General features: G+C 32.2%; 1 protein-coding gene across 1 annotated transcript; it reads right to left on the bottom strand.

Moving 5' to 3' along the window:
* On the bottom strand, positions 1 to 24,150 carry LOC132715558 (annexin-B12-like). Its single transcript, XM_060698570.1, has 11 exons — positions 24,079 to 24,150; positions 19,331 to 19,412; positions 15,947 to 16,041; positions 13,845 to 13,958; positions 12,250 to 12,340; positions 11,546 to 11,625; positions 10,877 to 10,933; positions 8,390 to 8,561; positions 7,617 to 7,675; positions 6,663 to 6,785; positions 1 to 60 (listed from the first exon to the last, which is right to left on the bottom strand). The coding sequence occupies exons 1-11, from the start codon at positions 24,148 to 24,150 to the stop codon at positions 1 to 3; spliced, it is 1,005 nt and encodes a 334-aa protein (XP_060554553.1).
* Between the last annotated feature and the right edge of the window lie 1,045 nt (positions 24,151 to 25,195).

The following is a 25,195-nucleotide window of genomic DNA, read 5'->3' as shown; positions in this document are numbered from 1 at the left end:
CTAGTAGCCTGCGCCAATCATTCCAAGTATTACACGACTGTATTCGCTAGAAACAGCGTCCTGAAATTTACAGAAAAACACTTTGTGCCAATTACAAAAATCACAAAAGATACATACAAAAGATGGAAAAATATACAAGGAATGTATGTGGGAAACATGGCATAGACAACAAGCTACTAGGAATGTGCTCTTAGGCCATCACCTTTATCTCTTGCTCTTCTTCTCAACCCCTTAAATCCAACTTCAACAATTCAATTAAGTTCAAAGGGTATAACTCTGACCAAAGCAATATTTTGCCAACGTGTTTTTCAAATTATTTTTTCTTATTTCAATATATATACTTGAAATGTGTCCATAGGACACGGGTGCCCCCATACTCCAAGTCTTGTCAATCTAATAATAATAATAATAATAATAATAATAATAATAACTTTATTTACCGAAGGTAACACATTAAGACATATACAGATTGCAACATCTTATTTACAATGCAGCCTTCTAAAATAAAAATAAAAAATAAAAACACACACAAAAGAACACATATCAATCAAAGATAATATCGATGGCTCAGCGCAATACTGGTCTAAGTGACATTTTTACCAAAAATCACTTTTTTACATATTTTGATAATGTAAGGTCAAATACACATTCTGTGAAAATTTTAGGGTAATTTATGCCTATTTTGCCTTTTTTATTTACATTTAAAATAAAAGACTATCTCAGGTAGTTCAATTTCGTCAGTGCAATATAGGTCTAACTTGAGTTGGTCTCTTATTGCGATGTCAAATATATCACTTTTCCACAAAAATGCTTGAGTTAGACCTTAAATGTTTCATTTCCAGGTACAGAATAATATGCATATCCCATTGAAATGTGTTATAAGGAATGTGAGAATTCATGAAACAATAGAAATTATTTGCCTCCATCAGTGCTTTGTATTAATCGCGAAATATTAGCCAATTGCATATCATGTACAAGTAACTGTAAATGAAAAATCTTGAAAAAAATTAATTATAACTTAGTGTCACATTTATTTTGCCTTTGAAGTCATTACATCATACTCATACTGTATTATTTGATAACATAAAGTGCAGGTGAAACTATCATTTTTGTACAATTTAGTAAAAGACAGTGTATGTTTCTCATGCACACATTTAAAATGGAAAATAACACGCGTTACACTAGGGATTCATAACCTCTGATCCCCTCTAAAAATTGTTTTTTTTTAGTTTGACCTTAGATTTCCTAATTCTTAATTTTACACTTTTTTCATATTTATATAATGTGTTCTGCTTAAGACTGTACATTGTTTCACTGCCATTTTTGAAAATATTTGATATTTATAAATGATTATACCATCAGAAAAGACAACCGCATACATTAAATTCATTAAGATTTAGTGCATAACAGTAATATCGGAATCACACCATTTAAGCACCAATGGTGGTAATAGTGTGCATTGAGAAAATAAAATATGTCTTCTTTGTACAAATGTGGGTTATACAAAATGTACATTCCCTGTTTTCAAACTTTGATGACATCATGATATATACCTGGATCATCAGTCATCATTGTTCATGATGACTGTTCATAACAATATATGAATCAAAACTGTTTGCATTTTGTTTAGAATTCAAATTTATTGCACAGATAATCTGCAAAAAATCTTACTCAAACAAATTGAAAAAGAAGAAAGAAGTGTACTTTCATCTAAAGTCAGCCCGCATGATATATTAATAGAAAAATATTAAAGGATTTAGTCTTTGTAAAGTTCTTCTACAGCCTTGCAGAATATTTTAAACAATGTTTAAATTAATAAAACAATTTTGTTTTTCATTTATATCAAAATATGTAAGGTACGTCTAACTCAAATATTTGTACCACTTTTACCAAATTGCAAGAGGGAATTTGAGTCTAACTCAAGTAAGTCTTGTATTGTGCTCAGAATTTCAGCGCAATAAAGGTCTAACTCTCAAATACACAATTTGTAACATTTAAATAAAAAATATATAAATGGCATTATTTCCTTATATAATTAATGTTAACATAGCAAAATAAAGTTTTCTAATATAATTATTTTTGAATAAAATCAGTTTTTTGTCTCTCCTGAACATTTTCAAAAATAGCAGTTAGACCAGTATTGCGCTGAGCCATCGATATAACATGTAAAAAGAAATGATTAAATGGTTATCACAATTTTAACATATATTAACACATATACTGAACATTCATACAATTCATTTTATTTATCATTAAACATAATACTTTCATCAGTGCATCATTTTAATCTGCAATTTAAAAAGTAAAATTAACTTACAAAATTAACAGAGTCAAAAAACTTGAAACTAAGACAGACACCCATTATTAGAAAACATAATAATAAAAAAACACATGTATGAATATAAAGAGCGTATCCTGTATATATAAGACATACGGACCGTGCTAAATTTGATTAAATAAGTATTTCTTGAAACATTTCTTAAATATTGACAATTTTGTTTTTCTTCTTATAGTCAGTGGTATGGAATTCCAAATAACCATGGTATTAAATTGGAATGTGTCATTAAAAAAATTAGTACGTGGTTTGTAAGACGAAATTAAATTTCCGTGAGATATCGATCTTAGATTATACTTTTGATTATTAGATATGGTAAGTAAGTCTCGGATATATTGAGGGGACATATTATTCAATGCTTTATATACTTGGACACCGCTGTGAAAAATACATCTTTTCTTGAAAGGCAATATTTTTAATCTTTTGTATAAATTTTCTGATTGTTTTCTCATTGGAAGGTCTAGAATAATTTTGCAAATTCGTGTTTGTATTTTGTATATTTGGCATATATATTTTTTGTTTTCTTTTCCCCATATATTACAACAATAATCAAAAATAGGAAGAAGGTATGCATTATAAAAAAGCATGCGAGATTCCTTATTTAAAAAGTACTTTATACGCCTAAATAAATTAACTTTAGAGTTCAATTTTTTACACACATCATTTACCTGACAGTGCCAATTGAGTGTATTTTCAACATAAATACCAAGCAGTTTTTGTGATTCTACATTGTCAAGAGTTGAGTCGTTAATTTTCAAATTTATTGCTTTTGCAATCTTTAGCTTTTGTCTACTACCTACCAGCATACTTTTAGATTTTTTAGGGTGTAAAAGCATATTATTTATTTTACACCACTTAGTAATCATATTAAGGCTATATTGTAGTTTTTCTTCTATAACTGATATGTCATCTCCAGATTTATGCAACGTGGAATCATCAGCATATAAATCTATGTTAACATCCTCGCAAATATTTGGGAGATCATTTATATAAAGAAGAAACAGTAAAGGACCTAATATTGAGCCTTGTGGAACGCCAGAGGTAACATACTGTACGTCAGATTTTAAGTCTCCAATTTAAATTATTTGCATACGATTAGACAGATACGAATGAAACAGTTTTAATGATGTGACAGAAAAGTGATAAAGTTTGAGTTTATATAAAAGTATTTCATGGTCAACTAAATCAAACGCATTTTGCAGGTCTAAAAATACTGTACCTATATATTTGCCACTATCAACATCTTTTAGCCAGGAGTCTATCAAATGAATTAGGGCCGTATTGCATGAATGATTCTTTCGAAATCCTGATTGTTTATTATGTAAAATATTTGTTTTTTGGAAAAAATGCTGTAACTGATTAGCTATGTGACGTTCAAAAATCTTAGATATTGTAGGCAAGATAAAAATAGGTCGATAGTTGCTCGGATCATCTTTCAGTCCAGATTTGAAAATTGGAATAACTCGGGCATTTTTTAATTCATCGGGAAATATTCCTTGTCTTATACTGTTATTAATTATGCTAGCAATCATTGGGGTCACAAAGTCACCACACGATTTATTATTTTTGGACCTAGTTCATCTAGTCCAGTGGCCTTATTTGCATCTAGTTTATTAATAATGTTTTCAACTTCAAATGCAGAAATGCTTTAAATTTTGAATTCTTTCCATTTCAATTTATTATCTAACTTATCCTTCAATATTTTAAATTCGTCGTTAGATAACTGTACTTTTTCGACAATATTAGAAATGTTTACAAAATGTTTGTTCAATTCATTTATAATATTAGCATGATCAGTAAATGTAGTATCGCCAAAAGTGAGCCGTTCGGGAATAAGTACATTTTCCTTTTTACCTAAATTAGTTAAATCATTAAATTTTGCCAAATGTATTTTGGATTTTTTCTTTCATTTATTGCATTATTGAAGAAATTCTTTTTGCTTTTCTTAATCTCTGAGTTTATTTTATTTCGTAATAATTTATAATTATCGAAATCTCCATTTTTGTGATATTTATCTCTTAAAAATATCATTGCTTTAATTTCATCAGTGAACCATTTAGGCTGTGCATCAAATTTAATTCTCTTTTCTTTTATTGGAGCATGTTTGGTAATAATATCTTTTACTATTGAAAAAAAGGTTTGTAAAGCTAAATTTGGATCAACAATATACTCCACAGATTCTAGAGAAGATCGAGCTAAATCAGTCTGAAAAGATTGTTCATTATATAAATGTCTTGAATGATCTATATTTCATTGTCTTATGGAAACCACGTTTAACTCGTGATTTAACTGTTCTAATGAAACAGACAGGGAAGTGATCACTTATTGATAAATTTGATACAAATATATTACATACATGTGAATGACTATTCACACTGCCATAATGGCTCTAGGTCAAATATTGTTTGGGCTACACGTGACACAAGTTGAAAACTGTAAATCGTATACTATGTCAAGGGCAAACACTCTACAAATACTAAATACATCTACAAGCAAACCATAAGGCGCACAACTACACATGCCAACACACATTACTATAAAGTTTAATGATTTTAGGTCAAATACTTTTCGAGCTACACACGACACAAGTTGAATATTGCAAATGTTTACTAATTCAAAGGGCAATAACTCTAGTAATACTGAAAAAGTCTACAAGCGAAACCCTTATACAGAATTACACATGCTGATCAACATTCCTGTAAAGTATCATGACTCTATGGTAAATACTATTTTAGCTACGCTCGACCGAAGTTGAAAATTGCAAATTTTAACTAAGTCAAGGACAATAACTCTGAATAAATCTACAAGCACACCCCAAGGTGCACAACCTCACATGCTGATCAATATTCCTGTAAATTTTCATGACCGTAGACTTTTTGAGTTATATGCGACACAAATTAAAAAATAACAAATTTTTACTTAGTCAAGGGCAATAACTCTGACAAAACAGAATAAATCCACAAGCAAAACACCTGGTGCACAGCAGCACACATACTGCCCAACTTTTCTTTCAAGTTTCATGACTCTAGGTTGAATTTTTTTTTGTGCTACGTGCATCACAACATGAGAATGAATGGACGGACGGAAAAGGGTAAATATACTCCCTCCTATAGTGGGGGCACAAAAATTTAATATCCAGACAACTACTTGTCGCAATTAAGAAATATATGGTTCTTCATACAGTGAAAGCAATATTTAAATTAGTATGAACTTCAAATAAATCATTTCAGTACATCATAAGAATGAAAAGTAATTAATGATGGGAGTAATATCTCTAAATTATATGACTTATCTAATAAAACAAGAAGCATACAACTGATCAATACCAAAACAGGCAAACCTGGTTTAAAAGTACTATTTAACATAAGAACAAAGAAGGTCTATATCGCTTACGTAAGTCAAATGTAAAATGGATAAAATAATCCTATTGAAGGACCATTTTAGGCTTAAAAGAAGACGTTGTTTAAAAACATTGTGAATACTAACATACAACATTTGATGAACACTGGGCTATCAAAAAAGCCACCACCTAAGCACTTTGTGCTCATTTAGTCATAGCAACTAGTTTTTAACATTTGCAGGAAATTCAAATATGTTAAATCATAGACCTGTTATAATTGAACAGGAACAAGTCTAGCTTAACTGTCTGATTGAAATCCTACCTTCCTGGCAATAAATTACCTGTACAAGACCTCATAAAACTAACAGAATAAATTATCTGAACGATCTTCAGTCAATTCTTATTAAAGGGAATAAATAATTGTATGTATTTAATTATTTCCTCGCAATTAAAAACCTTTATAATATTTTGAAAAATAAAGTTCAAAATAATTTCCTACATTATACTAACATAGTATTCTATAGAAAACACAACACAAATACCAATACTGAAAATATCTTGAAATAGGTTGTAGTAAATATATTTTAAACTTGTTTGGAGTACAATTCTACATGCCAATATACAAATGTATATGATATATTTGTTTTGAAACAAAGCATCTGAAAGAATAATATTTCACTCTACAGACATATACTATATATTATTTTCACATTCGTATAATATATTCAATATGTAAATAATTTATTAATTAGACTGTTTAACAGAAAATATTTTATAATACCCAATTTTAAAGGCATCATTATAAATAATAACAGTCATTAAATTTGTCAGTAAATCCTTCCTGAAATGGATAACAAAATTTAACAACAATGAGCGTATTGTTTTGCGTTTAATTTATTCAAGCTAAAACATAGAATACAGTCTGCAGACCAGTTCACATACAGGATAGCTTTTAGAAGATAAGATATAAATACAGTCTATACTAACCCTAACAAATTGTTCCAAACTTTGACCATACATCTTCTGGAAAACTTGTTTGATCTGTTCCATATCAACCTCTGCCCTTGTTACCATGATTCGAATTAATGTTCTATGATCTGTAGAAGCATCCTGTAATAGTCAACATTCAGAGAACTGATATTGATTTATATCGGTAATCTGTGCATTTATGCTGCTGTTAAAAATATTGTTCATTTATCTGTATTTTCAACCATTTGGACGCTAACTATTTTAATTGGGTATGTCTTTCATTCAATTTGGGCAAATAATCATCATATTTATTGTTTTTTGGTTGCGTTTTACTCGTACGTCTCAACAACACAGTGTAGGTCATATGGTAATTTGCTAGCTTTACTGTAGGAGGAAGAGCTCAGGCACCCTTTCGTGCATTATTTCAGCTACGCACAGGCACCAATAGCAGAACCAATGACATTTTGTTAGCTAGCTTGATAGGTTTTTGACATGAAAAAATCAAAGTTCTTGTCTGTCCGGAGTCGAACCCACAGCGGTGAGGGGCAAATGGCTTAAAGTCAACGACCTTAATCACTCGACCATGGACACCCCTCATCATCTTAGGGAAATTTCAAAATAACTGCTAAAGCAGCATAGGTCCAGCTTCTAAATGAAAGAAACCCGAAAACCCTTAATTTAACATTACTAAAAGAGTGTTTTCGGGTGTATTAAAAACCAAAAACATAAGGCAAATTGCTTAAAAACTAATTTACCTGAAAAATTTTACCTATTGAACTCTGCAGATCATAATCAAATGGCACAGATGTGACATCTGATCGTAATTTGCACTGGTAACAAGAGTAATTCAGTTGCTGCCAGCAGATAAAATATATGTACCTGGATTAGAAACATGTTACCCCCGTCTTTAGAAATTAACAAGCAATTGTATTTCAGCTGTGAAAAGAGGCAAAACAATATTGTTATACAAACCTTCATAGATTTGTATATTTTTTTTGCAAAGTAGCCTGGCCTGTGTCGGACACATTCAACTGTTAAAAAGAAATCAAGATACCACATGTTCAAAATTCTTACATAATACAAAAGGGGAATAATGGCTTGTTTTATAACCAACTTTTTTCAGTAGTTGCTTAATTTAATGAACAGCTATAGAACTATTAATATATGCCTAAAATATCTTTTATTGAACTGCACACTTGTAACGTTTACTTGCATTGAATAATGCAGAAATTTGTATTTTTATATACTTGGCAAAAACATCATAAAGTAATTGATATCTCCCAAATAACTCAATTGTGTTATATGGCTGGGTATAAACGATTGTTTGTAATAAAACTCTCACATATTGGCTAAAGATAGATAAAACTACAATAATTTATACTGGACCAATAAGCCATATAGCCAGTTAAATAAATATTTTTGATCATCATAACTGCTTTTCAAAAATAAAAGTAATCATCTTTCTTACTGTTATGGCATGCGCACAGTTTATGAAAACACATTTTCTTCACAGGAAAACTGAGTATTTTCAAACAAAATAATCTGCACTGATTGAAAGTAAAATATTTCATCATTCAATATAATGCTCATATATTTTTTGGAATCCATGTAAAGATACTTTGCCTATTTATTCTGAGACATTCACATAAAAAATCGAGTTGCGCAATCTGTTTCATGACATATTCATATAACGAGTAATGACAGATTCTGTATAATCTTATAAAATAACAAATAAAAATACTCACTAACAGGCAGCATTTCAACGTCAAGGATTTCTGACATTTCAATGCTTCGGCCAGAGATGCTTGTGTATTCATTAAATAAAGCTCTCAGCTGCTCGTAACTTTGCAACGCCATGATTTCAATCATTCGTGACTTTTCCGTACCCATTTTGCTGATCTCAGCTTGTACAAGGAACTGTTGAATATAACTATTTTAATGCTATTTCATTCACATCATGGCTTAGTTCAAAGTTGAATCAATACATTTTTAGCACGTAAAACTCACAAAACAAAATTATGGAGACCGTCTTATCTGACAGGATTTACCTTTCTTTAAAACATATAAATGTCAAAACTCACCATCTTTATATACCCTTACTGTAAATACATTGTATTGCTAGTCTAAATACAAAAATTCTACAATTGGCCTATATATCGCACTGCTTGCTTTTCAAGATAATCTAATTTACATTCACAGCTTTTATTCATTATTTCTCTGTTTAAAGATTTAGATTTAATATATTGAAATTGTTGTTGATGATGATTTTGATGATGATGATGATGATGATATGATGATGATGAACATGCATAAACGGTTTCATTTGATGTTGTTAGTCTTTATACAAACATTCTTCATGACTTAGGTATAAATGCTACTTCTTTTTGGTTTAGATAAACACCGAGAACTTTTAATAGATCGTTTTAATAAGCATTTTATAATTGAGGCCTTGAAAATTGTTTTAGAAAACAACATATTTTCATTTAATTGTTTATTCTACAAACAAGCTTAAGGTACAATCATGGGTACAAAAGATGCACCAACATATGCTTCTCTAGTAATTGGTTATCTTGAAGAAATACTGATAGAAAAAAAATATTTAAGACGATAGTTTTGCTGACTAGATAAGAGGCCAATGGAAAAGATACCTGGATGATGATTGCTTCATATTTTGGCTTAAACCTACCCAAGATTTATATCTGTTTGAAATGACATTGAATTCTTTCATAAAAAACATTAAATTTAAAATGCAAATTAGTAACACAAAACTCCCTTTCATAGATATTTTGATAATTAAGCTCTACAGACATTTACTTCAAAGGACACTGATTCTAGACAATATTTAGATTACAAATCACGACATCCTAAACACCCCAAAACAAATATTCCATTTTGCTTAGCAAGAAGAATATGTTCAATAGTTTCAAATAACACTGTTCTCAAATTAAAATCATAGGAGCTGGCAAATATTCTAATAAGAAGAAAATATCATGTTCAGGTTATAAAGACAATGCAAGTGCCTAAAAGTTTTATTAAACACAAATGAACGTAACAATGAATCTATTTTATCATATATTTTTAAAAAAACCCTGAAAATAGAGAGGTATTCGAAATTCTTAAAAATAATATGGAAATTTTATTTCGCTCACCTGGCCCATCGGATTCTTTCGAGCAATTACCTAGACAAGCATCCTGACCAAGTTTCAAGACAGTTGTGTCAAAAATGTGACCACCAGAGTGTTCACAAGGTTTTTCCATATTTGAGCAGTGAGACCTAGTTTTGACCCTATGTGACCCATATTCGAACTCAATCTAGAAAGCATCAAAACAAACTTTCAGACCAATTTCCAGGATATTTGGATCAAAACAGTAGCCACTAGAGTGTTTACAAGATTTTTCTATTTTTACTCATGTGACCTAGTTTTTAATCCGAAATGACTAATGCACGAACATATACGAGCAATTACCTAGACAAGCATTCTGACAAAGTTTAAAGATAATTGAGGCAAAAAATGTGACCACTAGAGTGTTAACAATGTTTTTCCATATTTGTGCGGTGTGACCTAGTTTTTGACACAAGGTGACCCATATTCTTGATCTAGAAACTATCAAAACAAAAATTCAAACCAATTTGCAGGATATTAAGATCAAAACAGTGGCAACTAGAGTGTTAACAAGATTTTTATACTTTTAGCTCGTGTGAACTAGTTTTTCATCCGAGATGACTCATGTTCGAACTCATCCAAGCAATTACCTAGACAAGAATCCTGACAAAGTTTGATGATGATTGAGGCAAAAATGTGACCGCTAGAGTATTAACGAGCAAATGTGGACGGACAACGGACATTCAACAATCCTAATGGCTCACCCTGAGCTAGCTCAGGTGAGCTGAAAAATTATAAACAACACACAAATAATTAAATGCAAACGTCAGCTCCCTAATTTAAAACACTTACTAATTAGATCCTAATTTGAAGAGAACAAAAATATTCCTAAAGTTTCTGAATGCAGCGATTCCGATGTGGTCTATGTGATCATATAATAGAGGGAAATTCTTTTAAAATTAAAGGTAAAACATTCCATATTAAGGAAGACATGGATTGTACTGTAAAAAATGTATTGTATGTATTGATATACAATGGATGGAATGAATTTTATATTGTTTTATGTTTATTTGCCCTGATGATTATATTAACCTCAGATTTTTAGTCTATATATGTATATATACATACTTGAGCATCAGAATTAGCTTTGTTCATGTCTACAGCCTGATTCTCCATTCTTTCCCCCTAAATAAATAAAATAATACATAATACAGATATATATATGATGCAAATTTGTATGTACATATATATTTTACCTTTTATAGTTATGTGTTCCTTTTATATTGTACAAATGAAAGATGACAAAGATTTAAAATAATTTAGGTGTTTAAACACTGACTAGCAAATCAATACATTCATGTTTTCTTTTTATTTGGAGCTGGAAAGGAGAGGCAGATGGGGTTACAGTTGGGAAAGGAGGGAGAGATGGGGTTAAAGCTGGGGGTGGGTGGGATTACAGCTGGGAGAGGAGGGTGAGATGCTTTTTTTCTATTTGGGAGAGGAGGGGGATGGGGTTAGTTTACACAGACACTGTAAATTTCAAACCACAAATTTCCAGTTTTATTGGTGGGTGGAGATGGACATCAAGCAGCCCTTCGGTCTCATTTCAGTGGGAGTCAAACCTACACTAGTGGCAGACAAGTTAATCAATGTAACATATAAAGCAATTACACTTAGTGAGTCTTAATAACTTATGCTTATGTAAAACTTCAGGTATATTTTATAAAACATGTTTAATCACACGCACGCGCGCGCACGCACGCGCACGCACGCACGCACGCACACACCTTCACTTACGTTAGCCAAAGAGACCATGAGTTCCTTGAAATGACCTGATGTTTCATTAATAATGTCTTGTTCTAACCTCCATTTATACACTGAAATAATAACATAAAATTATTATAACATCTATCAAAATAAAAACTACAAAAATGTCTAGTATAGTGGCATATGTTTAATACCACTTACCCTGCTCAAAGTTTTAAATGAACGCTTCCGTCTTTCATCTGGACAAGAACATTAATTATTATGACTCGTTGCGTGGGAAGATTGTATAGCAGCCAGCATGCTTAGGATTAAATGAAATCTATATTCTGTAACTATGTCACAAATGATTGTTGATAGTGAACATTTTGGTGTTTTTTGCTGTTTTTCTTACTCTAATGTTCAAAATTACTAATAATTTTTCAGAAAATATAGAAAACAAGAGCATCAACGAAGGGCTGCGTTCATTGAACGCAACTCTTTTAATTGGAACATTTTTATCAACTTCCATAGTGTAGTAAAACAATAACAATGTTGCCTTTCACCAAGAGATAGTATTCACATTTGAGAGCCAATTTGGACTACATACATATATGTGTTACCATTAATTTTATTGTTTTAATCCTACAATCCCTTAAAGTAATAATGGTTAGTTCAAAATAGAAAAATGGACAAGAATTCCAGCATGCAAATTTAGCAATAGATAAACACGATTACAAAGGTACGTTAGCACTTACTTCTTAGGTATGCTTCATTGATTTTCTGTATTTGTGCATTATTTCTAGAACACAATATCTCAATCATAGCATCTCTATCTGTACATATACCCTGAAAATATATCTTTTAAATATCTACATATTTGTGCATGCATATACCCCGTATATCATTTAGATATCTATATATACACCTCGGAAATTTAAAATTGGTTGTGATTGAAAGCACAGTCATGAGATGACGACTTAATTGAGCTAGAAAAAAGTAATTTGATATGTAGCATTACCAATTTGGTTATCATAAACCAGTAAATTTACGAGTTAAGTTTATTCTTAACCATATTTCTGAAGCATAAGCAATTGTGTTGTATTTTACCAAAAATGTAAGTGTTTATAAGTACGGTGTTAGAGCGTTTATAAACATTTACTGATGGATATTTTTGTTAATGTTGCCGATTACGTAATCTAAGTTAATGCCATTATGTAGCCAAATTTTTAATAACGTGTGTAACCGCCATGTGCCCGGATGATAGCCTCAACCCTTCTCCTCATACTACCAGTAAAGCGTTTAATGCGATTTTGAGGTAAATTTGGCCATTCTTGGTGCAGAGCTTGTTCCAGTTGTTGCAGGTTGACAACAGGTGGTTCGTATCATGACCCAAATAAATTTCAGTTGCGGTATTGTCAAAATTGACTAATATCCGGGCACGTGGCGGTTACATACGTTATTAAAAATTTGTCTACATAATGTCATTTTAACATTTACCAAAAATATCGACCAGTAAATATTTTGTAAACGCTCCAACACTATACTTATAAACCCAATCACAACCATTTTTTAATTTCCGGGATGTGCTTAACTTATGTCCAGGTGTCTATTGATTTGTCCAGAGTAGGGTTTTTTTTTAATTGGGTACAACTTGGTTTCGGCTATTCTGTTTTGTATGTATAAAACAGGACATTATATAAAGGTTTAGTAATTAACTACATTTATTAAAGTCACTTTATTTATAGTACGTTTGGATTAAGGACCCCTTTTTGAAAACAAAATTAATGTTAAACAAGCTGTGGAATATGCATATTTTTAGCTCGTGTGAACTAGTTTGTTGTGAACTTGTTAATCCTTTGGTAAAACTTAGTCCTGGATCAACACCTGTGTGCAAATAGTTCAGACAATTTATGTTTTTAGATAATTTGTTCCCTATTTTAAGATAGTTATTCGAGTGCAAACCAACATTTATCGCTTTTACACTTTTAAACATTTATGATAATGATTCTAGTTGATTTTTTGAAAGAGCTGCAGTATGTTGTATTTATTTTACACTCAATTTAATAAAATAACTTTCAGAGCTACCGTGAGATTACAGCTAAAGCATTTGAGGGCACTCGAAGTTAGGTGCCAATATCATGCATTCCTGAACATTATTTCTGGCAAGGTAGGGTTGAAAGTAGAACCACTGATCTCTTACAGTAGAGTGAACAGCTTCCATACCTTTAATAAAATATTCAAACCTGTAACATTGAGTATAAGTTCAAGTAACTGTTAGTCAATTATTTTAATTCCAGCACCAAAGAGGCCTCTTTCAGCATCAAATGGAATCTAATTAAATGTCATTTACCGTCATTGCGTTCTTCAGCTCGTAGGAATCGAACTCTTCCGGTGTCCACATTAAATCAATCATAACATCCTTAAACTTTCCACCTAACTTACACTTTAATTCTTCGGTCAATGCCTGTGATAAAATTTGATAGTTGAATAGCCAGTAATATTTACTTTAAGCTTCACTTGGAAATTAATTATTAGATGATAAGTATGTATATTTTCTTATTTCTTTATTTTGAATAAGGCATTAAAAAGAATATTCTAAAACATTTTTGTCTTGTCAACAAAACTATTTAAAACATACAGATCAAGTTTGATAAAATATGGTAGTTAAAATACCTTAAATACATTATCTCACATAAAATAGAGAAATAAAGAATCCTTAAAGACAGTCCAAAACGCAAAATTGAAAATGTTGCCGGCTCTATTTTATTGAGCCTGTTCATTGACGGTAATGGAAAATGCAATTTACCGTTCATGCCTATTAGCACCGGCATAATTCATCAGTTAAACATGAAAAGGGTAAAATATTGAATTTCAAAACATATGCAAATGTGTTCATACGGCGGTTATCATGGAACCTACAATGTAACACTAGGTGCAATTCCATGAAAAATGGTGTAAGGTCCCCAAGTAATAGCTCAACGGAACAAGAGGGCCATGATGGGCCTAAAATCGCTTACCTGAATATAAAGTCTCCATGACAAGAAACAAGTAATATTGTAAACAATAAAAAAACAAAAGCAGATAAAAATATAAATCTTAAACTGATATCACAAAGTTCATATTTGTATAAGAAATATTGCATGTGTAAAAACAATACTGGTTACTATTGCTTAGGGAAAACAACAGTTCCGACAGATATGTACATATAAGGTAAATCAATTAACCCCTGAGACGGGGCCAATTTTGACCCCAGGGCTTTTATTTGAACAAATTTGGTAAACACTCACTAGAAAATTATTCATGCAAAATATCTTAGCTCTTTGTTTTTTTTTTTTTTTTTTTAAAGATTTTTGTTTTTACGATATACAGATAAGGAAAATCAATGACCCCCTGGGGCGGGGCCAATTTTAATCCGTGGCTTCTTGGTAGACACTCACTATAAAATGTTTCATGTAAAATATCTAAGCTCTAGCTATTTGGGATTTTTAAAAGAAGTTTTTTTTTTGTTTTTACAATATACATAGAAAAAAAGTCTATGACCTCCTGGGGCGGGGTCAACTTTGACCCAGGTCTTTTATTTGAACAACTTGTTAGACACCCACTAGAAGATGTTTTATGCTTTATACCTAAGGGATAGCTCATTGATTTTTTAAAAGAATAAGTTTTAAGTCTTAATTATAAACATGTAAGAAAAATCACAATGACCCGGACCGGCCAAATTTGACCGAAGGGCTTTTATTTAAACACACATGGAAGACCCTGACCTTAAAAGAGATATTTTGAATTTTTTCTTTGGGCTGCCATGGCAACCAGAGTGCAGCAAGGAATTATTGTTTTCAAAGGTGACCACCAAAGGAACATTCCTGTGAAGTTAGGATGAAACTAGCTTAGCAATTTATGAGAAGATGTCATTAAAAAAAGGTTTATGGACGGACGAAGGACGGACGTACGACCTCAAGTGACATGATGGGGTGAATATCTTTGCATGTTCATTGCACACAAACTTGTACTTGTGGGGTAAAAGGTTGATTATCGGGTGTAAAGAACGGACAGACGGACAAACGTCGGACAAAAGGCAATCACAAAGCTCACCATGTCCCTTTCTGACAGATGAGCTAAAAATGGGCGGAACTAAACAGAACGGAATTTTAAAAGGGGGTTAGATGTTATGAAATAACAAGAATAAAGATCAACAAGGCAAAGGCAACGTTCACAGGATGTTCCTTTTATATATGAAGCCTGCATATGAATGATAAGATGTCAAAAGACAATGTTAAAAGCAGGCAATATATCCTGAAGTGAAAAAAAATCAATTGACGATTCTTAACTACATTTTCAAAGAAAAAATACTATTCAAATTACAGACATTATTACCATGTTCATTAAGTTATATATTTTTTAAGTCTTCTTTTTATATAATTACTGCGTAAAAGATTAATCTCATTTTTTTACCTTTCCAAAACAAGTTTTAAATTTTTGTTCAATATCCTGTCTCTGATTGTTAGTTCTATTAGCTAATATGTCTATGATGGCCTTCTCATCGATGTCTGAAAATATGCCAATCAGTTTGAATGCAAATACAAGTATTTATCATATGTTAAAATTTTTAACACACTAGGATGACGTTACTGAATCTAAGATATGCCATGTTCTAAGTGGACATTTTAAAATAATGAGTCTCTATTCCAGGATGATTAACTGGTAATAACATTAGTAAATATGTAAACATTAAACACTTTTACAGGTCCTAGCTTTAATTTAATTGGTAAAGCAAAAATCACGCTCCAGACTATTAAATAAATATTATGACTTAGCCATAAAGCCTTATTTAGTGTATTTCGGTGGTATATATAAAAATAACAATTTCTTACATTGTTGGAGCAAAATAGATATGACACAATTTAAATGTGTACTATACACTATAAACTTTAAATAAACATATCTATTTTAGTTTGTCTGTGAAATTGAAAACATAACAGGTCCAATTCCGAAAACTAACCAGTACTGTTGTTATATGAGGAAGCAAGTCTTGACTGAGTAAGGCTTTAGGTTGCATGGCCCATATGACCATCTGTCCCTTTACTATTTACATGTAAGCAAAGACTAGCTGCTTTACAAAAGTAAATCGTAACAATAGCTTGTGGTTACCATATTTAAGATACAAATTTAAACATGTTGCTGATAATGTTATTACATAACTCATACCGTATACCTATACTATAAATAGCCAGAGTTTATTTTGAATTTAGGAACAGAAAACATTTACGAGACCCAATAAGTATGAGTGACAGCATGGTCAAGTGGTTAATTTGTCAGACATGTAATCAAAAGATTTCTACCCATTTGAGTTCAAATGCACAAGCTGTTGTGTCCTTTAACAAGATACTGTACACTCATTGCTCAGTCCTTGTTGGTTCCAGGAACAGATTTGAGCGAGTGTCAAATTAAACGCTAAAACGAAAATAGATTCTGTGTAAACTAAGACCGGTAAGATTATCTGTCTCTTTCTGTGCAAATTATGATCATCATAATACTTGTTAAGCATGCGATTTTAATATAACAAAATAATTGCTGATAGTGTTATTTTTTTATATCACACCAACATGTGTATAACCCATGTGGCAATTTTCCAGCTTTACCGGTGGAGGAGGACCTCAAGTGCCTATTTGTGTATTATTTTTGGCACGAATGTGCACCTGAGTAGAACCACCAACATTCTGTATGGTAGCTGGAAAGGTTTTTCAAGTGGCAGAATCCAGTCACTGGCGGGATTCCAACCAATAGTGGTAAGGAAAAGTGGTTAAAAGTCAGCAACTTTATGTTGCATACTGCACTCTAAGGTTAATTAGTCATACATATTTTATAGAATGACAAACACAGTTTTGGGATGACATGTATGTATTTCATAATGTGAACTTTAAACATGACATGATAAATATATATTATATTACAATATGCCTTTAAACGTACTGGTCAAATGTCGGATATAATTAAATAGTTTCTACATATAACTTATTAAACACAATATGTTGATATTTTTATGCGGCGAAATAAGGTGGTCTAAAAGCCCAGTCTGGGGTAGTTCGGATTTGACCAGATGAAAAACAAGTTGTACACTTATGTAGAATTAAAATGGAAAAGTCAGTTGTGCGTTTTATTTCTACTACACCACATTTAACCACTTAACCATTTTGACCTATTACTAATCTATTTAAATGCCTAGCCTTATTCTAATGCCTACTGTTACAGACACATTAAACTAAGGGTATGCTAGGCAACCAGTGCAGAACAATATAAGCTCACACTTCTGTGCAGTCTAATCATCATTTGCACTGTTTGCTTTTCAATTGACTATTGAATTTTGCTAAAATTACAACATATTTTTATTTTTTTATCATGAGTTAAGTCAAAATAGAGAAAAATAGAAGCCCGAAAAAAAGTTCTTTTTATAAAAGACCTACAGCTGACAGTTACTCTCATATACATGCCTTTGTTTCTACATTCAATATATTTTGGGTAAATTGTATTATAGTTTTGGGACCTCTCTGATAAAAATGTGTTAAATCCTTTATACATGCATGTATTGTGCTTTAATAGGAGTGCGCGTATTAGTTAGCCGCACTCATAGTATGCTGAATGGTTGTCTCACTTTTCTCTTGGGTTTACTTAATGTGACGACAGGGAAAGGGATAACGATAGAAGTGTCATATTCTTAAAAGAGAAAGGTTTACACCAAAACAGTCGGCAATCTGATTTATGCTCTTTCTATTACAAAGTTTATTACAGTTTACTATTTTACATAATTAACTTCATTAAAGCTAAATTATTCATAAGTTTTGCTACATTAACATACAGAGAAACTACTTCCTGTTGAATCTCTTGTAGTTTCAGAGTTATGTTCTGAACAAAGTTAACAGTGTTAATGAACAAAGGGCAAGAACTCCCATATTAGGCAAGGCAGATTTACGATTATTTTGCACTGCATATTTACTTGATAAGAGCTATCCACCTGCGAAGTTTCTAATTGATATCACTGATAGTTTCAAAGAAATGTCATGGACATAGTTCAAAGTGCAAACATGAAAAAAGGCTAATAATTTCAAAAATAGGCAAGACAGAGTAACAATTCTTTTGCACTGAACATCTACATAAGATCTATCTACCAACTAAGTTTTTTGTTGATATCTGTTATAGTTTCAGAGTTATGTCCCGGACAAAGTTGAAAGTATAAAAATGAGCAAAGAGCAATAACTCCAAAATATGACTACGGAGAGTAGTGGTTCTTTTACACAGTAAATCAACTCAATGAGATCTATGTTCCTACTTAGTTTCTTGTTGATGTCTATTTTAGTTTCAGAGTTTTGTCCCTGACAAAGTTCAAAATGTAAAAATGAACAAATTGCAAATACTCCAATATTAGGCTAGGCAGAGGAACAGTTCTTTTGCACTGTACTTTTATTTAATGAGATCTATCTACCTACAAAGTTATGTTCCGCACAAGAAAATGGGACGGACATCCGGACAAAGCGGCGACTATATGCTCTCTTTCGGATCTTCCAATCTTGACAAATACATTTATGATTTTGTAGGAAAAATTTCTGACTAAATAACAATGTATACCATGAACAGATAGCAAGGGTCTGCTGGTTTATATTAGTCTGCACTGGTCATAAGGGTTGAATCAGTTGCTCACTACACACTTAGGACTAAACAGTCCGTGTTAAGGCGTCATCGAAAATATATCTTATTTTATTTTCACTCAAAGTAGTGATCGTAAAAGGATTTCTTAACGGAAATATTTTTTTTTATATTTGTATAAACATAAAGAGTACTCACTTAACCCTTTCATAGCTTCACTTAGAATAATCGCATCATTTTCAGCATTGAATTTAGCTGCTTGTCTCAAGGTGCCATTTTGCTGTCAAATAATGAAAAAAAAAACACATTAACGATTGACAAAATTAATCTGTCTATAAATATAATAGTCTAACGTTATAATAGTCTAACATGTAATCAGATAGCCAAGATGAAAATTTTGATTCAAATCATTTTTTGACAATTTGTTTAAAGAAATCATAATAAATGTATCAAAAGAAAAGTTACCACTACTGCACCACAATTACACTTATTTAAGTTTTTGAACAATATGTGTAGACGGTCACCCAAGACTCGTTTCTGTGATATAATATCAATTTACACAAAGATCTTCAGTCTTCATCATACAGAAAAGGATTGCACCATTTAGCAGCACCCTTTTATGCTATATTAAATTAATTTGATCAACAATGACAGAAGGTCACCCTGTAAAAAACAAACAACAACAACAAAAAAAAAAACAACAACAAAAATCACGCACACAAATGCAGAAAAATATGTTTATTGTGATGTAAGTCTTACAAACAGTTTTTCACTAGACAACAGCCACGTTCACATTAAATATGAAAAAAAGATCAACAAAGAAGGGCGGCGTTCCATGAACGCAACCCCCTCACAATTAAGCGACACAGGACCACGGGCAAGGAGCCAAGCAACCCCGAAGTAAAACAGGACAGGGAACAAGGCAAAGCACATAGGGGATGATTATTTTAAAAGGAAATTATATAAACCGACAAGGAAACCATAGAATACAATTTATTGATTAATTAATATGCCCAGAAAGTAAAGGGCGTAGAGGAAGGGGACACCGGGTGCCAGGGGGGGGGGGGCAAAATGTAAAAGAAAATACTGTACACGGAATCATTTCATTTCAACAAATTATCATGAATAACTTTAATATAAATAATAAACACTTTCTTTTACCTCTTCGGGTACACTCTACGTCTTCAAAATCATAAATATCACAGTTCACCTAGACGAACATCATCTGTCGTTTTTTGCCTTTAAAGTTTTCATTTGTTAATTCTTTTATCTTCCTCGATCCATAAAACTATACTTAACGCATTAGGCTATCCCCTTTAAAATATACCATTCTAAAGAAATATAATATTACTCATACACACTATCCTTATAAATCTAGAATGTATCCTTTACATAAGTGTAATTCTAAAAGGTGCGGATGTTGTAACTTTTCAAAACACAGGACTACATTAACCTTTATGATGGACAGTTCTTGAAGCCCTCTGGGACTGAATTATCTAAATGTTCGTCTTCTGTCTTGCTTTGTCGGGTCCTTGTAGGTGATTTTCTTGTTGCTCTGCCTTCCTTTAACTTTAAGACATACAGTACTTTTGTTATGGTCATTGGGTTTACTTTTAATGTATCTACATGATCAAATCTATGTTTTACTTATTTCAACTTTTGTAACCATAACCGTTAAATTTTACTTGGCGGGGATTCGTTTTATTAACAATGTCTCGTTTTAAAGGAACATGATGCGGCTGAGAGTGAGATTTGGTGCATCATTAACTGGTTTAATCACCCCTGCAGGACTTATGCTATTGCCGCTTCAAGACAGCGCCCCTTTGTCTTTCAAAGATGTATGTCTTTGTTATTTCATACTGTTATGGTGACACTTGCTGTTTTCTCGTCTTTGGTAAGTATCTTCCCTTTTGTTCCTAGTTTTTTACTATTAATTTTGTCCCTCCCTTCTCCGAATCTCGAGTCCCCCTTCCCCTGTGCCCTTTTACTTTGTGGGCCTATTAATTCATCAATTATTTGTTTCTTTAAAATTCTTGTTGGTTACTATTATTTCTTTATAAGTATTAATTAAATGATTATCATATCCGTGCTCCGCCTTAAGCTCTGGCCCTTTTTTGTTTGGGCTCCACTTGAGCTCCTTGCCGCTTGTTCTTGTTGCTGGACCGTGTGGGGGTTGCGTTCCTTGTAAGCAAGGTCAGACAGAAAGACAGACAGACAGACAGACAATGGGTGATGACAACAACTCACCTAGAGTATGTTTAGCTTAATACTTACCCTAAATGTATAGTCAGTGTAGGCCTCTCCGAGGCCCAGCGCTGATACATAATGCTGTGCTATATGATATGCTCTCTCATTCTCTCTAGTCACATGAGTTTAACTCAGTTTAGACACCTGCGTTCACTTTATGCCGCCTTTCCTTGTTGATATTGTTTATCATATAATTGACTCTTTGATACCAGGTTTATAGAATGTTTTGTCATGTTATCATATGAGATGTTGCACTTTTTCATTATCCCTCACGTACAGACTCAATGAAACCGAGTCTGCAATTGTCATGTATTTTGCTGTTTTAATGCTTCCGGATCATTTTTAATAAGATATTCGAAGTAAGAAAAAAGTACATGTTGTAGGTAAGAATAAATAGAAGTTAAAGACGGACTTACATAAAATTGTAAACAATGAAAGGAATTTACATTTAATTGTAACAAATGGACCTACATACAATTGTAAATTAATAAAAAAACTATTGATTGGATTTTAAATTGTAAAATTACTAGCTGGGCAACATTAAATTGAAAGGAACTGAAGCATAAAATTCTCAAAGATATAACAGTGAAATGACGAAGTAACATATAGACGTATGTCTTTGTTGTTTCATAATATTATGATGACACTTTTACGTCCCTTGTTTTCTCGTCTACCGTAAGAATTTTCCCTTAAGCCACCTAGTTTTTTTAATTTTCTAATTTTGCCCCACCCATCCCCAAACTTTGGGTCCCCTTCCCCTTTACGTTGTGGGCCTATTAATCAATCAATAAATCGTCTTCTATATTTTTGTTGTCGGTTACCTTTGTTTCCCTGTATATTTATTAATTGATTTCTTAAATATTTTAAGGCAACAACTAAAAAAACTCCCACTTATCGGTTAGGTTTAAAAAAAAGAAAATTTCAGTAATTTTCACAAAACCCTTTACAAAATGGGAAAAACCTTTTTAGCAAATTTCGTTGTAAAAAATATAAAAATTGTTTTTCGGAAAAGATAAAAAATTATTTAAAAATAACTTTGATCGAGATTCTCCCTAGAAAAGTCAACGGTTTTCCCTTTTTTTAGCGGTTTGGGAATTTTGAGTGTGTATCGTTTTATACAATGAAAAAGTACGTCCTTGCTTATCTGTACAAGGGTTTTTTTTATTTGCTTCCGAAATGAAATTTGGGTGGACTATGTTAAAAAGGTTTAATTTTTTAAGGGGATGAACGCCCCAAAATTTGGTGCGCAGCTTGGGTTGCTTCCTAAAATGTCAAAAACTGGCATATGTATAAATTTGACACATTTGAAAAAAAATGTGCGAGTGTTTTTCCATTGCCATTTAAAGAAAAAATTGACGCAAAAAGTTCATTTTGGCAAATAAACTTGTCAAAAAAGTACTTAAAACCCCTTTTTGGGAGTTGGTTTAATTTTTTCCAAAAAAGAGTATGGAACTATGGAACTAAAAAAATGGAAAAAAGTGTGTTCTCGGCAAAAAAACGGTTAAATTTGTTTAGGTACTTGGTGGAACTAAAATTCAGTAGCCCCCGGGCAAAACATCGCCATGAAAAGTATCCTCCAAAAAAAATAAATTTGGTTCGTAGTTTTTTGGGAAGGGTTAATGTGGAATTTTTATATCAGCAGACTCGAAAACCCATGCGTTTTTGGGATGAAAAAACATTTTTTGGTTAGCCCACCTCTTTTGTAAAGCAATTACTTTTACAAAAAATTTGTGTTGTCTTTTGTCCAAACAGGGAAAAAACCCTTTTTATGACTTTTCCAAATATGGAATGAAGTGTAGTTCTTCAGAAAAAAGAAAAAAGGGGTTTTAAACAAATTTTTTGCGTCAAAAGCATTTATCCCAAAAGAGGGGTTGATTTAAATGTTTTTTTAAAAAAATACGGGTTTAAAGGTCACGCATGTGTATTTTTTTGGAAAAATTTCCCAATATAATGACCAAAAAAGGAAAAAAATACAGGTAAAGCAAAACCGGGTGGACATAAGGGGGGCGAAAAGGGGAAAGGGGCCGTTATGTGTGGTTGAAAAACTTAAAAGGTAATTTTGAAAATTTAAAGGACAAGGCCTTAAAGATTTTTTTATTACCGGGAAACTCCAAAAATTAAGCAAAAAACAGTTTAGGTCTTTATTTTAATTGCTTTCTGTTATTCCGATTTTTGCGGTTCTGATTACATTTAAAGATTGTATAAAAAAATGTTTGTTGACTCATGTGCATCGTTCTAAAACAGAAAAAAGGCTGAGGGAAACAAAAGCTGACTATGTATGCAGTATATTAATTTAAATGCTCGTGTTTTGAATTGCAAAACTGTATAAACCTTATAGGTAAAAAATTACTGTGAATAAAGGTTTGTTAATGAGAAATGACTGACTATTATTCCGACATACATGAGACTCGACATTCTAGGTTGCACGAAACTCATCAATGCATTTCAAAATGTAGAGCAAGCGCAAAATAATCAATTTGGTGAATAGGTATATCACGTGACATACAGCGCATGATTCATAATTGCGATATTTGTGCAAAATTTCAAAATGACGAAAGAGAACAAATAATATCTACTCCGATTCCTTATAGAAGTTGGTCAAAATTAGGTTCAGATCTTTTTCATTGGCGAGGACATACATACGCGTATTTATTAGTAGTAGTTTTCTTTTTGCAATAAATAGAACAATCAAGACTTACGTCATAGTCGTCGGCGGCGGAAGCTGAACATTTCAAGTCAATATTACCGAGACATAGCACATGCGATACCATAGTTTCTAATGGAATACCGCAATACACCTATGACGTTTACAAACCAGTAGTTCACAATATCCGTTCGGGAATTAGGAAGCAGAACGCGCTGTTCAGACGGTTAAACTTTCCCTTTGCCCCTTTACTTTGTGTGCCTATTAATCAGTCAATTGTATTTGATTTCCTTATCGGTTACTTGTATTTCCTTTCAGGTGTTATTAAGTGAAAATCATGTCCGTACTCTGCCTTGTGCATTGTCCTGTTTTTGTTTGGGGTCCTTCTGGGTTCCTGGTCGCTGGGCCTTTTTGCTGGGTCGTGTGTGTGTGTGGGGGGGGGGGGGTTGCGTTCTTTGAACGCCACCTTTCCTTGTTGATCTTGCTTTTATATTTTAAGTCCTAGGGTTAGGGTTAGGGGAGTGTTGCAGCTACAAGCAGTACGATGACTACACCTGTTGCTATTGCAAGTAGTACAATTACTACTATCTCAGTCGACTACGCCTACTACTGTTAAACCTTGACCAAGAATTGCTACTGGTGTCGTGAATTACACGAAATACTTGTTGATTTAACATATTAATGCGGGAAATCATTACTCTTTAGGTTTACTCCAAATCATGATTTTCATACTTGTTTGGTGATAAAAAATTTGGTATAAATATATGCTCTGATTTGTATGTTTCTGGACATTATAGAATATAATAAAGTAGTGATACAACCTTTCGCTTATGTATTTATTCCTCTTATGATTTTTTTATTGTATACTTGTAAAGTAAACCTATGAAACATGGCTAAAAGTAACCTTCAATACAAGAAGGGAGTTCGAACACGGTTTTTCAGTAGATTAGATAGAGAAATCCAACATGGCTCAACGTTGATAGATACAGAGACTGACTGACTGTCTCCTGAAGATTGCACTATCTTACGACAGAAGGTGATTGAATGTAAATTCAAGATCAATATTTACCTTTAGAAACTTAACATTCAGTCGAAAAAATTAGCACAGGAGCTAGGAGATTCTGATAAGGATTTAACAGAGAGTATAATAAAAAATGACTGAGACTTATGTG

This window comes from Ruditapes philippinarum, unplaced genomic scaffold (genome assembly GCF_026571515.1).
Source record: "Ruditapes philippinarum isolate M1 unplaced genomic scaffold, ASM2657151v2 ctg1757_1_1_1_1, whole genome shotgun sequence".
NCBI classification, from domain to species: Eukaryota; Metazoa; Mollusca; class Bivalvia; order Venerida; family Veneridae; genus Ruditapes; species Ruditapes philippinarum.
Note: the sequence above shows the minus strand (reverse complement) of the source record. Positions and strands in the feature narration are given on the sequence as shown.